The sequence below is a fragment of the Spermophilus citellus genome, assembly GCF_964194105.1.
Source record: "Spermophilus citellus genome assembly, chromosome: 13".
NCBI lineage: Eukaryota > Metazoa > Chordata > Mammalia > Rodentia > Sciuridae > Spermophilus > Spermophilus citellus.
In genome coordinates, this window is record NC_138193.1 from 15578777 (window position 1) to 15593132 (window position 14356).

The 14356-nt window shown below is 48.4% G+C and overlaps 1 protein-coding gene across 2 annotated transcripts; it reads left to right on the forward strand.

Annotated features, from left to right (window-relative positions):
• Positions 1-4383: 4383 nt before the first annotated feature.
• IL1RN (interleukin 1 receptor antagonist) lies at positions 4384-14154 on the forward strand. 2 transcript variants are annotated; one of them, XM_081264947.1, is made up of 5 exons: positions 4384-4421; positions 4563-4614; positions 11291-11379; positions 12326-12438; positions 12761-14154. In XM_081264947.1, the coding sequence occupies exons 2-5, from the start codon at positions 4601-4603 to the stop codon at positions 12974-12976; spliced, it is 432 nt and encodes a 143-aa protein (XP_081121073.1). In that variant the 5' UTR covers positions 4384-4421; positions 4563-4600; the 3' UTR covers positions 12977-14154. The 2 variants fall into 2 exon arrangements, with proteins under 2 accessions (XP_081121073.1, XP_081121072.1); XM_081264946.1 differs by lacking the exon at positions 4384-4421 and having other exon boundaries at positions 4432-4614.
• Positions 14155-14356: the final 202 nt, after the last annotated feature.

A 14356-nucleotide genomic window follows, 5' to 3' on the forward strand; every position in this document is an offset into this window, starting at 1 on the left:
GCCAAGGCTGAAGGACTGCAGGGCCCAGGGAGGTGGGGCCAGCCCAGAGGCCTTTCACCAGGGCCATCTGCAGGTTCCAAAAGGCTTGGTTGGGTTTGGGTAGCTCAGTGGTAGAGCACATGCTCAGCATGGGTGAGGCCCTGGTTCTGTTCCCAGTACCCAGCCCACCCAGCTCAGCTGTGGATTCCTGGATCCTCCTTGGTTGGGGCACGTGGGTGAAATTTGTACTATGCTCTGTTTAGGATGAAGGGTCCTGAAAACTCCCACACAGTATGGGCTGGAACCTGGAGTGTAAAAGTAGAGGGAAATTCAGCAGCCCGCTCCAGCAGGGAAGCCCCCCTCTGAACCACCTCAAGTCATGTTTGAGTGAAGGTCACCTAGGGCTGCAGTTCTCCCTACCCAGCTTCCCAGCAGGAGCAAAGTAACTCATCTGGAGTAAAGACAGCCTCACCCAGAGGTGCCAATGATCTCTACAGGTTTTGATGTATAGTGTCCATCAATCAATAAGAAGTAATCAGGCATGTTGTATTAGTAAGTTTTGAGTTACCATAATGAAATACCTGAGATAGTTAATTTACAGAGAGAAAGGGTTCAATCAGCTCATGATTTTTGGAAATTTCAGTCCAAGATCAGGTGGGCCCATTGCTTTGGGTCTCTGGTGAGGGTAACAGGTGGCAATCGCAGGGAGCGCATGATGGGACAAACTTGCTCACCTTGCCAGCCAGGAAGCAAAGGGCAAAGAGCAGGAACAGCCAGGGGTGGGGGTGTGCACCTGTCCTCCCAGCAACTTGCAGGGGAATCACAAGTTCAAAGCCAGCCTGAGAAATTTAGTGAGACCCTGTCTCAAAATAAAAATAAAAAAGGGTTGGGGGTGCAACTCAGTGTAGAGCACCCCTGGTTTGCAATACTGAAAACACCAAAAAGAAAGAAAGAAACAAAAAAGAAGGAAAAGCAACAGGGAGGGAAGGGGCTGGGGAGCACGACCCCTCTCGGGAGCACACTTCCAGTAACCCAACGAGCCCCGCCGCTGGAGGCTCCCCACCTCCCCTAGTGCCACCCTGGGACGAGTCCTCCCGCAAAAGAACCTTGGGGGAGCACTTATCCGACCCACAACATATGTGCGAGACAACCTGTGCGTTAAAGAAAAACAGACAGCAGAAGGAGACCCAGCAGGGCTCCAAATAATGAAGTTGTCAGCTTTTAAAAGACCCGTGGATAATATGCTCAAAGATTTAGAAGGCAAGATTGAAAATTTTGGCAGAGAGCTGTGAGCATGCAAAGGAGGAACCAAATGGAAATCCTAGAACGGAAAGATATAATTAACTGGGATTGAGAAACAGCTCACACTATTGAACACGCCCCACGTGGCCGGGGCCATGGTTAGCACTTCACAGGCAGCATCAGAAGACAGTGGCAAAGTCATCCTCCCACTTCTCTGCAGGGACCCCTCGGGACTCCCAGGTCCCCTGTGGTAGCACTTTTGTTTTATGCTCTGCTGTCTCCTAAGACGTGGACAGCCTGCCTCCATCTCCCCCTCGGCGGGCCCCTTTAAGCAGGTCCTCATCATTTCTGATGGTGCCACTGTCGACTAGCATCAGGCTCAGTGTCTAGAAGGCACTAGATACAGCTGTGGTGACCCGAAGCCCAGAGGGAAGTCACCAGTACTGGTCAGGAGAGCAGGGTCCTATAAGTGCTGTGGTTATTTAGCTTCATTCAGGAAGCAGAGTTGGGGGCTAAGTACCTAGAACTGAGAAGAAGTTTAGTCAGAGATGTCCTGTGGGCAGAAATCATACCGGACACCAACTGGTTTGGTGCAATAAATGGAACCAAGATTGGAACTGTGGCCAGAAGCATGAGGACAGGGAGAGAGCTTCCTGTCCCCCTTCTCCCTGTCTCTTCCTTTGGGCAGGGGAATAGACTTGCATCTGGAGCAAGAAAGGAGGTGGGTCAGTACACAGGGAAAGGAGCAGGGATCAGTACCTAGGGAAAGGAGGGTGGGTCAGTATATAAGGAAAAGAGCAGAGATCAGTACCCAAGGAAAGGAGGGTGAGTCTGTACATGAAGAAAGAAGCAGGGATCAGTATCCAGGGAAAGGAGGGTGGGTCAGTATATAGGGAAAAGATCAGGGATCAGTACCCAGGGAAAGGAGGGTGGGTCAGTACACAGGGAAAGGAGCAGGGATCAGTACCCAGGAAAAGAAGGGTAAGTCGGTAAGCAGAGGAGAGGCTGGGAGTGCAGGGCAGGGTGTGGGGGCTGGGGCAGTGTGACTCATTTCTCCCACTTTACCTGGGGTGAAAGAGCACACATGATCTTTGCTACTTGGCTACTTCTCACGTGCCAGGGACAGGGCTAAGGACACCACACACAGCATCTTATTTCATTCTTACAGCAACCCAGGATGTGCTTCTGTTATTGGCCCCACCTAACAGATAATGAAACTGGCACCCAGACAGCCTGGCTCATCGTCTGAGATGACCCAGCTAGTAAATGACAGGGGAGGATTCAGGCTCAGCTGAGCCCCAGAGACTCCCTCCCCACTGGCTGGGGGTCTTTTTCGGAGAACATGGGAAAAGGATGCACAGCCTAGAGAGTCTGGGAGCCCAGAACTCTGTTCCACAGGAAAAATCTCGTTTCCTTTGAATTCAAATTGGAGTCAGAGAAGCAGTTTACCCACGTGGGTGAGACCCTTCCTTGGAATGCTGCCTGAAGGCAGAACCAGAATGGAGACACCCCACCCCACTCCACCCCGGAGAGCCCCTTCTCTCCCATCTCTAAAGATGTGTTTTGAGAGAGTGCTAAGTTAAAATTCAGGGGGGCTGTAGAGTAGCCCAGGGGAGCTGGGCAGGAGGGAGCATGTCACAGCCGGGCTGGCTGCCTGCCCTTCCGCAGACGTAATGACAGTGATATGCCCCAGATGATTAATAGCTGTTCCAGAAATTTCAGTGAATTCTGGAAGTGACCAATAACTGCACAGGTCCACGCTCATCGCATCATTCCACCAGGGCTCAGGAGAACAACCAAAGCAAACATGTGAGCAGACCAAACAGCCCCGTGGGTCCATAGATTTCTATGGTTTCAAAGAGGCCAAATGATCCATTCAAGTCCCCCCAGCTTCTGAGGACAGTGAAGGGACACAGGCGAGCCACCTTGCCTGCCAAAGCTATCACCCAGAGTGAGCTTTGCAGAAATGTCCATTTGCTTTAAAGACCCAGGGAATTCATTTGCAACCTCCACAGACTTTGATTTGTTGGTTGAAGATGAAGTCAAATGCATTGAGATCAAGTGTGGTGGTGGGAGGATCCCGGGCTGCAGGTGAGAAGACCAGGATTCCTGGACATACACTTGGCATTAACAAGCTCTGTGACCTTGGGCATGCCCCTTCTCCCTTCTGGGACCTTTGGGTCTCCTTAAAACAAACGGGATGTTTGATCCTGACCCTCTTATCTAAAAATGCCAAATCTGTGCTTCTGCAATGCCATTTCCCATCACATAGAAACCCCCTTCAGCTTTTTGCATCCATAAATGGGAAACATGATGGCCTTTTCCTGTTTAGAATATCGGAAGACAGGAAATTCATGTTTATCAACCCAGAACGGGCCAGGAGTTGCCCCTTCCTTCCATCCTGCCATCCTGTCCCCCCACCAGCAAGGAGGACACAGTCATCTTCATGCTGAGGCCCAGATGCAGAGGGAGAATTTGGGCCTATTTCTATCCAAGGGCTGAGTGCCCTCCGTTTCTCCAAGACCATGTCTTTAAAGATGTGGGGAGTGGGGAGAGAACTGGTTTGAGAGTACCTCTCGGGAAGGACTCGCTTTTCTCTAGAACAGGGATCAGCACACTTCCGGCGCACTCCGGTGGCCCCTGGTCTGTAAATAAAATTGTGTTGGAGCACAGTGTGACCTTCCTGTTTGCAGACAGTCCGTAGCCGCTTGTTCAGGGGGACGGCTGAGTTGGGTGATCGCGTCAGCTGGATGGCCCACAAAGCCCAAAATATTTACAATCTGGTTCTGTACAGAGTGTTTGGCAGTCCCCTGCCCAAAGTCCAGCAGGCCATCCCTCCTTCACAGAAAACAGAGTGATGTGACACAATCCCATGTACTGGGAGCCCGTGATGGGATCTGTGGGGACAGGGGACATTTCTTCTCAGATCTGATTTTAACAAGTCAACATCTCAGACTACCTGTCAGGCAAAGGAGGGACTTGGACTTTCATTGTTCTCTTCCCACGAACCCAGTGAAGGGGAAATAGAAATCTTGATTTTGGGGAAATTGCACAGGGGAAAAAGGGGAGGGCATCGGTTACAACACCCCATTGCGACACTCGTTGGGGCTGAAAGTGACAACAGCAAGGGTTTCTCGTTTTGGAATTGCGAGGGTATTTCCGCTTCTTGCAGTGGGACTGGTGGCAGCAGCCTGGCCCCGGTGAGTGACTACCTTCTTTATAAGCAGCAACACTGGCCCCCAAATGGCAGTCTCCACTGCCTTGCTGGGACCACAGGATGGAAATGTGCAGGGGTCCCTGCAGCCGCCTAATCTCTCTTCTCCTCTTCCTGCTCCACTCAGAGGCTGCCTGCCGCCCCCTGGGGAGGAGACCCTGCAGGATGCAAGCCTTCAGGTAAGGACGTGAGGGCACACAGGCCTTCTGGGGCCACTGGCTCTGCGGGCTCCAAGAGCTGGGTATGAGTGGGCAACAGAAGTGCTGTGCACAAGATCCACATGCTACCTGGACCACCTCTAGGGCTTGTGTTTTAAAATACCCCAGATGTGTGAAGCAGGGCTGAAGCGCAGCTCACCTCCCAAGAGACTAGGACAGCTCACCCAGGGACAGGCACGTGCAGAGATGCTGGTGTCTGGGCCAGCAGAGCAGAGCAGGGCAGGACACAGCCGGAGACCCCCACTGACTGTGGAGACCCCGGTCTGTGTTGACTTATTGGAGGCTTCACTTCCTGATGCCTCAGTTTCTCCGTCTCTGACTTGGGCTCATGATGACTTCCTGCGTGTCTTATGGGTTGTCGTGAATGAAAAGCAATTGCACCGATGACAGTGTAACAGTGTCCTGGCGACCAAGAGTGCCTAAAAATGATTGTGAGTTTTGAGATTAGGTCCAGAGCCCCAGGCAATGGCACCGCTAGTGCATATGAGTGTGCTGCCTGTGTGGGTCCTGCGGGCCAGGACTCGTCCCAGGACTCGTCCCAGGAGGGAAGGCATGTTCAGCAATATCCCTCTCCATTCCCGGGTGTTTCTGACCCACAGCTGCAGGTTGAGACTTTGAGTGTGTCAGTGCCCGTGTGGGTCTCAAGACGAGGCCCTCCCTTCCCAGACGCAGGACTGTCTGCTTTCTGAGTGCCTCTCACCAGGTGGGGGTTGCAGAAGGGCTCTGGGGTCCTCCAGCAGGGATGTTGGATCCCTTCAGGCTGAAACTCATCTGGGAACTAAGGACAATCAAAAGAAGTCCAATGCTCACACGTGCACAGCCCTTTGGTTGGCCTGAGGACCCCTCCCTGAGCTAGTGCTGCTCAAACCCCAGGATGGCAGGTGTCACCAGAGGGCTTCACCAGCGAGGAGGTGAGGCCCTTCTGGGCCCCAGGCTGGCTCTGTTTACACCATCTTAAGTTGCCAGTCCTGCTGTCAGCCACAGGGGCCCGTCAGCGAGAAGAGAGGATTGGGAGCCACCAACAGGTGACTGAGTGAGCTAGAGGAAGCCAACTTGTCCCCGGGGGGGACAGCTGCCCCTGCCAGACCCAGGACAGGTCACTAGATAGGAGAAGGTTTCTAGCAACAGACCCTGTGGGTCCAAGGCTCAGTGAGTTAGCAGCAAGGTGTTGTGTTCCTGGAACTTCTTACACTGAGCTGCAGTAGCCACCAATCTCAGGGGGCTGTTTACCTTGAAATGAATGACAATAGAGTCAAAATTCAAGTCAACCTCCGCCACCCCCGGCAATTCCCTAATTCAGTGAACACAGGTGGCCGCCATATTGGACAGGGTGACTGCAAGGCTTTTCTGCATCCCAGGAAGGTCTATGGGACAGGGACGCTCTAGAGCATGCTCTGCTAATGCAGGAGGTGCCTGTGCTGGGATCTGGGATGAGAAGCAGGCAGAGGGCATGGGTAGCAGGGGCTCCACTCACCAGATGGAGGAGTTGGGCTGTGGGCCTCAGTCTTCTCATCCATGTCCTGGGTGTGCAAGTCCACACTCCTGGAAGAACTGGAAGCAGACTAGGTGAGCTCTGGGGGACACATGAAGGTGTTTGCTGGGGTCCTGCCCCAGTGGGGTCCAGGGGGTCCTGAAGGACGAGTGGCATCAGTGCAAAGGAGTCGTTCTGTTGGAGTAATCTCCAGAGAAAGAGCTGTCAGCTGCTGTCTCCCTGTCTCCTATTATTCTGCTCTTTTCCTCGTCATTATGGATACAGAATCATTAATAAAATGTGCCTTCAATTTAAAATCTTCAGATTTTCCCAGGATGCGACATTTCCTTACTTAACAGATGCCAAACTACATAACCAGACTCCTTGTCTCCTAACCTGTCATTAACACTTAAGTTTAAAGCACACCTGTACTTAAGATCCCATCTAAAAGTCCCCTCTAACAATCTTATATTCTAAAAGCATCTAAAAATGCCTACATTGATTCTCATAAAACTGGTTAAGCTGCTTTCTCAGAGAGTTTCTTTGTTCTTTAGTCAAAGTACAGCAGTCTTAAATCTTTGTAATCTTTAACGAAAGGGCAGGTTCTGCATGTCCATCCCCCTGCCGCTAACATCAACTATGCTCATCATAAATCCCTAAAGTAAAGGAGGGTCTTTTAGAAGGACAACATACTTTTACAAACCTTTTCTCCCCTGGATGAATACCATAACCTATCCTTAATTAAACAGGCTACATATGGTGGGCTTCATGCGACAGGCATGATAACTATCTGCTTAGGCTTTTTAAGAGACTGAGGACATGAATTTGGATTCGTAGTTGATATAATCAATTGTGGTGTCCAGAGTTCCTGTAGCAGTTCCCAGAATGATTGTGGATATTTTTCTGTTTTGTCCTCAATGTCCTGAGAGATAGTAAAACAGCCTTTAAGTCATGAACCACCAGTTATATTCTTGGCCATCTAGAATTTAAAGTCTACACCTGGATAGGAGTAACCCATCCAGCTGAGAACCATTGATAAATAGGCTCCAGTTTAGACAACATAATACTTGGCCATTGTCTAGCAAAGAAAGGACTTGTTGTTAAAAATCTGTGATAATCATGGTCAGGGGAAAAGATAGAATGATCACATATTGGAAAAGAAGAATCTCGAGGGAAAAATTTAAATCCTTTTTCAATGTACACACATTTAAGCCAGGAAGGAAATCCAAATAGTCTATCTATCCCTGACCATGAACTTTTAAGATGAACCTCAACTCAGGAACAGTTTTGAATCACAGGAGGAGCCTTTTCTGTTCATAAATAATCTTTAAAATTATGTAAACCTAAGGTTAAAATAGAAAGTGCCCAAAGATCCTTTTTGTTTTTATTAGACAGGGAATCTGTTTAAAATGTCCTATAACTAAGTGATAAACAGCCTATTGGTCTAGCAACACAATGAGTAAAACAAAGAAGAGGTAAACCACTGTTACCCTTAAAATTAAAATTATGAATCAATATAGGAGTAATAAAATAATTAGATCAGTATTATTGGCAAATACACTCATATCTCCTTTTCCCTGGGTAGTAAGATGAAACAAAGGTGGGTCAGGATAATGTGCCCCGAAATATTTAGAAGATACACTTGCTACTTGACAGGCAAGAAGGGTTAACCTGGCAATAATATCAGGTGCATAGGAATTTGAGAAGAAATAAGTACTGGAGCTTGATCGGTCAGTTGTTCCATCTGTCCCCAAGTTGGTGGTCTTGCGGATCTCGTAGAAAACGCTTGTTTAGGTAAGAGTTGAGAAGTGTTAAAATGTAATTGAGAAAGAGGTGGAATCCAGGTGGTTGTCAGATCTTCCTCAGGCACCATGGTCAATTGTGGGAAGTATGGGAGTTTTGGAGGGAACCATCTGTTCCACTTCCTGTTCTGAAGGAGGGGACGCAGAATCAGTCTATCAGGAATCCAAATGGGAGAATCCGCATCCTGTGGGAAGAAACAAGCATACCCTCGCCCATAAGTTAATAATATATTAATCAGGTCCTTTCCATTTTCCCTTCAAGAGATCTTTCCATTTCACTAAGGGTTTTCCTGATATTTTCTCATTTTCCCAATGTCTTAGCATGAGAGTTACTCCTTTATAGTCACAATTAAGGTGGTTAATCACAAACAAGGCATGTTGTAGACCATGATGAGGAGAACTGTATTTATATTTTCCTTGAAGTTTAGCAATTTGAGCCTTTAGTGTTTGATGAGCTCTCTCAACTATAGCTTGTCCTTGAGGGTTACAGGGAATCCCCGTAGAATGAGAGATTGTTAACATGTCACAAAAATTTTTAAAGGCATTTGAAGTATAAGCTGGTGCATTTTCTGTTTTTAGTGCTTTAGGCATCCCCAAAATATGAGAAACAAATAAACAGATGTTGGACCATATCTTTATATGCTTCCCCAGTTTTTGCTGAGGCAATAATCACATGGGAAAATGTATCAACAATGGCATGAACATAAACTAATTTTCCAAATGAAGGAATATGAGTGACATCCGTTTGTCATAAATCATTAGGTCTTAAACCCCGAGGATCAACCCCCATGGGTAGAGCTATAATGTTGGGCAGGTTTAACAATTTCTCCTAGCTGATTCCCTAGGGATATGAAATTTCTGTTGAAGGGCAGAGGCATTTTGATGATACAAAGTGTGACTAGCTGTAGCTTCTTGAACAGTAAAAATTGGGGGTTTAGTTGATGAATCTGCTAAAGCATTACCTTGTGATACTTTCCTGAAAAGTTAGAATGTCCTCGGATGTGTCCTATAAAATAAAGATGTTGTCTTTCTAGGATCAACTTTTGTAAGGAATTAATGAAAAATTGTAGTATTATGCTGAGGAAGACAGGTTGTTTCTATATGAGGAAAGATTTTCACAATAGACTGACAATCAGTATAGAAATTAAACATTTGACCTTTTAATTGGGTAAAGGCCATGATTCCAGGTGCCATTTCTGCCCTGTGAACAGAGGTTTCTTCTGTCTGTTGAACATAAGTTTTATCACTAATAACTAAAGATGCTTGTCCATTAGAAGAACCATCAGTGAAAAGTAAGACTGCTGGTTGAGGTAAGGGCTCAGAAGAGAACAATTTTGGAAAAATGATAGGGTGGTTCTTAACCAGGTATAACAAAGGATGAGATGGCAGATGAAATTTAACGTGACCATCATATCCCTGTAGGGCTATTTGCCAGTCTTCAGAATGTTCCATAGTGTATTTAGTTGATCTCTAGCATAAGGAGTCACCAAATTATGCACTTCTTTCCTGAATAACTCTACTTCTATGCCTTCCCTTGATTATTACTAAGGCAACCACAGCAGGATATGAGCAGATAACCTTCTCAGAGGTAATTGGCATATGCATCCATTCTAAAGGACCTGACTGCCACAGATCCCCTGTGGGTGTATGAAGAGTAGCTAAAATAAGAAAATCCAAAATCTGAGCATAGCCAACTCTTTGCAACTGTTATTAACCGCTTCTACCTCACATAAGGCCAGATTAGCCTCTTCTGTCAAAACCCGAAGAGAATATGGGTTTGAGTCTCCTCTCAAAATATCAAATAATGGTTTAAGTTCTGTAGTAGTGAGTTTCAAAAAAGGATGAATCAGTCAATATCTCTAAAAGTTTTTGAAAATCATTTAAAGTCTGTAAATGCTCAATTTGTAATTTTAAATTTTGATAGGAAATAGCTTGAGTACTTATAATTCTACCCAAATAATTATAAGAAGGGGATTGCTGAATTTTATCTGAGGCAATGATTAGACCAAAATTTTGTAAAGATTGTTAACATCAATAATATATGATAAAGCAATTGAACGTTTTTATGAGCGATTAATATATCATCCATATAATGGATAACATAGGCATCTTTATATTTATCTCTTAGTGGTTGTATTGCTGATGCAACATACTTTTGACAGAGAGTAGGGCTGTTTTTCATACCTTCCTCTGAAATCGTTGGCATGGTCCTTTCAAATTGGCAGAGGGAAGGCTAAAAGCAAACCTTTTTACAATCATCAGGATGTAATGGAATAATAAAAAAGCAGTCTTGTAAGTCTATTACCATAACGTGAGATCCTTCAGGGACAGCTGTTGGAGAAGGGAGTCCTGGTTGTAGGGACCCCCTATCTTCTATGGTGGCATGGATAGCTCTTAGATCTTGTAGTAATCTCCATTTCCCTGATTTCTTAATAACGAATATAGGAGTATTCCAGGGACTCTTGGAGGGCTCTATGTGTTTTAAATTAGTTGTTCCTTAACCAACAAGTCTGCAGCCTGTAATTTTTCTGTTGTTAGGGGCCATTGTTCTACCCATACAGGTTCATCATTTTTACAAGTCATTTTATCTGCTGTTTCAACAATGGCCCCAATTAAAAATCCTGTTGAGCCTCTTCTACAAGAGCAGTACAGAGAGAAACCCCCATTTTAAACATTATGTCTGGACCCCATAAACTAAAAGGAAGAAGAGGAATCACATATGGCTGAAAAGTGACCAAATTTTTATTATTAGCCCATTTAAGCATTTGAGTGCTTTTAGCTACATTAGTAACAGTTCCAAGTCCCCTAAGTATTGAGGGAGTCACCGTTGTAGGCCAGGTTGAGGGACAAGCTTTTCCTGCTACACAAGTAACTTCTGCTCCTGTGTCCAATAAGCCTTCAAATATTTTTCCCTGAATCTTTAGTTTTTTCATAGGACGAGAGATTTGAAAATTTTTTAACCCCAAATGCCAAATCACTAGAACCAAAACCTCTAGTTTGTCTTTGGTCTTCTGAAATAGCTCAATTTCCTATCAATAAATAGGGAAGTAACAAGATCTGAGCAATCCTTTGCCCTTAATGAGTAATCAAACTTTTTTGAGATGAAGGCACTCCTAAAATCTTAATGTCTGCAGCATAATCAGAATCAATAACTCCAGGAATAACCTTAATCCCTTGTAGAGAAGCAGGCTGAGGGCATGGGTAGCAGGGGCTCTCCACTCCTCCATGTCATGGGTGTGCAAGTCCACACTCCTGGTAGAACTGGAAGCAGACTAGGTGAGCTCTGGGGGACACAGGAAGGTGCTGATTAGTGGACCATGCACATAACAGGTGTGCACTACAACTGGGTTCTTTTCTTTTTCAGGATCTGGGATATTAATCAGAAAACCTTCTACCTGAGGAACAATCAACTAGTCGCCGGATACTTGCAAGGGCCAAATATTAAATTAGAAGGTGAGTAGTTTCCAGGGGAACCAGTGTTGTATGGGAATTGGCTCACTCTGTTCCCGGAGTCCCAGCATTGCCATCTGTCCCTACAATTTTAGGTGCCGTGTTCTAATCCCTGTGAGTTGGAAGCTGGGGAGATGGGACCACTACAGGTCACACGGGACCTTCCCTTCCTCCTGTGCCTATTAGGGCTCCCACGTTCCTGTGTCATTCAAACTTGAGCCAGCCCCTGGTTAAGACCCCCTGTGCAAGGCTGGGCCATGTCCCGTGAATAATCATGGACACCATGTTCTAGTTCACACTCCAAACCAGCTGGATGAACTTGGAAGAACTTCACCCCGTGCCTAGTTTTCCCTTTAGTAAGCTGAGGGTCCTGGGGTGGAGGATTGGAGATTCTTTCAGCCCTGGCATCCAGATATTCTCACTTCCCTGTTTGGTAGGTAGCATGGTGCTGTCTCCCTCGCCCCACCCTGCCCAACCCCTTGCTCCCTCTGCCCTACCTTACGTGGAAAGAATCAGAGACCTACCCTTCCTGTCCTGCAGGTAGTTCTCCCCATGCACTTGCTGAAGCACAGGGAGGCTGAGATTATTCCTGCTACACAAGAGCATGGGGAAGCTGGACTCCCAGTCCCTAGGGTCCCTTGGAGCCCCATTCACTCTTGTGTGCTGCTGTCCCTGGCGGTTGGCAGCAGGGTTGTTGACCTGGAGCACAGGTGTCCTGGGAGAGCGAGGGGAGAAGTCACATGAAGCAGAGACTAGAGCCTCAGCCTCCGGGGAGTGCTTAAGCAGGGAGTGAACTTCCCTCTGGACGCAGACAGGAAGGTAGGGTCTGCCTGTCCTTCTGACCCTGGATTTTAGCTGTGGAGAGGGGGCCAAAAACAATACTCAGGGTCTCCTCCACATCCCTGCCTCCTCTTCCTTCCTCCTGATCCTCCTCTCTTCTCTTCCCCAGAAAAGATAGACATGGTGCCCATCGACCCTCATGCTATGTTCTTGGGGATCCACGGGGGGAAGTTGTGCCTGTCCTGTGTCAAGTCTGGTGATGACATACGGCTCCAGTTGGAGGTAAGGATCTGTTCTGGGGCATCCAACCCCTCCAAAGCCCAGTGGCTTAAAGCAGTTTGTTCTCATGATTCTGTGAGTGGCCACATTTCCAAAGTCAGGGTATGATGAGGGGCCAACTGTTCGTATCTATGCTGTCCTATGAGTCCTGGGACCTGTGGTCTCTGGAGACCTTGGTGCTGTCCTATGAGACCTGGGCTGTGGTTGCTGGCTGGGTCCAGGCATTTCTCTAACACTGAGCCTGGCCCAGCCAGGGGCCCACAGCATGTTGAGGGTAGGACTTCCCAGGCCCTCAGCCATCACCCACCTGACTCTTGACTTCCAGGCAGTTAACATCACCGACCTGAGCGGGACCAAGGAGCAGGACAAGCGCTTCTCCTTCATCCGCTCAGACAATGGCCCCACCACCAGCTTTGAGTCTGCAGTCTGCCCGGGCTGGTTCATCTGCACGGCGTTGGAAGCTGACCAGCCTGTCAGCCTCACCAACAGGCCTGAAGACACCCTCGTGGTCACCAAGTTCTACTTCCAGGAGGACCAGTAGTACAGGCCAGACCTGCCCTTCCACACTCCCGGGCCATCGATGACTCCAGGGCCTGCCTGTCCACCCCTGCCTGGGGGCTCCTGACAGCTGTGGGGTCAGAGGTGGGACCTTTGCAGGGTGGACCCTGGAAGGAGGCATCAGAACCCCACAACAGGACTCTGCCTGCAGCCTCTTGGTGACCCCCACCTCCATGCTGCCTCCAGAATGATCATCTCTCCAAGTGCAGATGGGATCCCGGCAGGCCCTGCTCCAAACCCTTCTGGGTTGCCTCTGACCTCTCTCTGGGCGAGGTGAGGTGGGGAAATCCAGGCCACCTGCCTGCTGGGCGCCCCCTGCTCTCCTCCCTCGGCTCCATTCCCCCTGCCCCTCACATGACCCCCATCCATCAGGTCACTGCCCTCCCCAGGTGGCTTCATGACCTGTGTTACCAGCTGAGGCTGGTCCTTGGGGAAGTTTGCTGTTGTTGGTTTTGGTTTTGGTGTGGGGGATTGGACCCGGGGTCTCCCTGTGCGAAGGCACCAGCTCTTCCACTGAGCTCCATCCCTGGCCGTGGGAAAGTCTTTAAGGGTCTATGGAAAGTAGAGATTAGGGAGTTCATGGTAATATTTATTAGCCAACTCTACTCCCCGTGAAGGAATTTGGAGGTTGGATCCCTTCTGAGAGGGATGGGGCATTAGGATGTCCTGCACCTGTGAGGTGGCGGGAAACGGGAAGGCAGGCAGCACATGACCTCATTTCCCTTCCTTTTGTAATGTCCCAAACTTTAAAAATTAAACATTAGTGGACTGTATTGGAGCCCTGTTCTTGTCCTTTTTGAAACATTCCCGTACTCTGAGCCCGTGCCCGGCCCCAAGCACTGTCTGCACTCCACATAAGTCCCCTGCTCTGCACTGGGCAGATGGGGCTCCCCAGGTCCCTCCTGCTCTGCCAGGACCGAGGAGTCGAGGAGCTGTTCCTGGTCCATTCTGGCGCTTCTGATGCGGAGACTGGAGTGGGACTGGCTGTGCCTCCGTCTGGCTCCCCTGCAGGCTGTGGGCTCCTCGGGCAGGGAACAGGACTTGTGTGTGTCTCAGGTCCCTGGGACTGAGCCTGGCCCTTGGCCAGCACGCAATGACAGGTGCTCTGTGCGTTGGGTGGAAAACTTACTCCTTGTGACTTCAGCGCTGTGTTACAATAAAACCTTGAACATGCCTACTGTGTTGCAGATGTCTGTCACCCCTGTGAGGCTCAGGGCACGGAGGGCTGGGTGGACAGGCAGGCCAATGGTCTATTTCTCTCTGAGAGCCTCTCGTCTGAGAGTCCTTTCCTCCTTGGTCCTCACGGTCACCAGATTACATGGGAGCAAATGTCCCAGCCTGGCAGGTGTGGTCAGCACTGTCC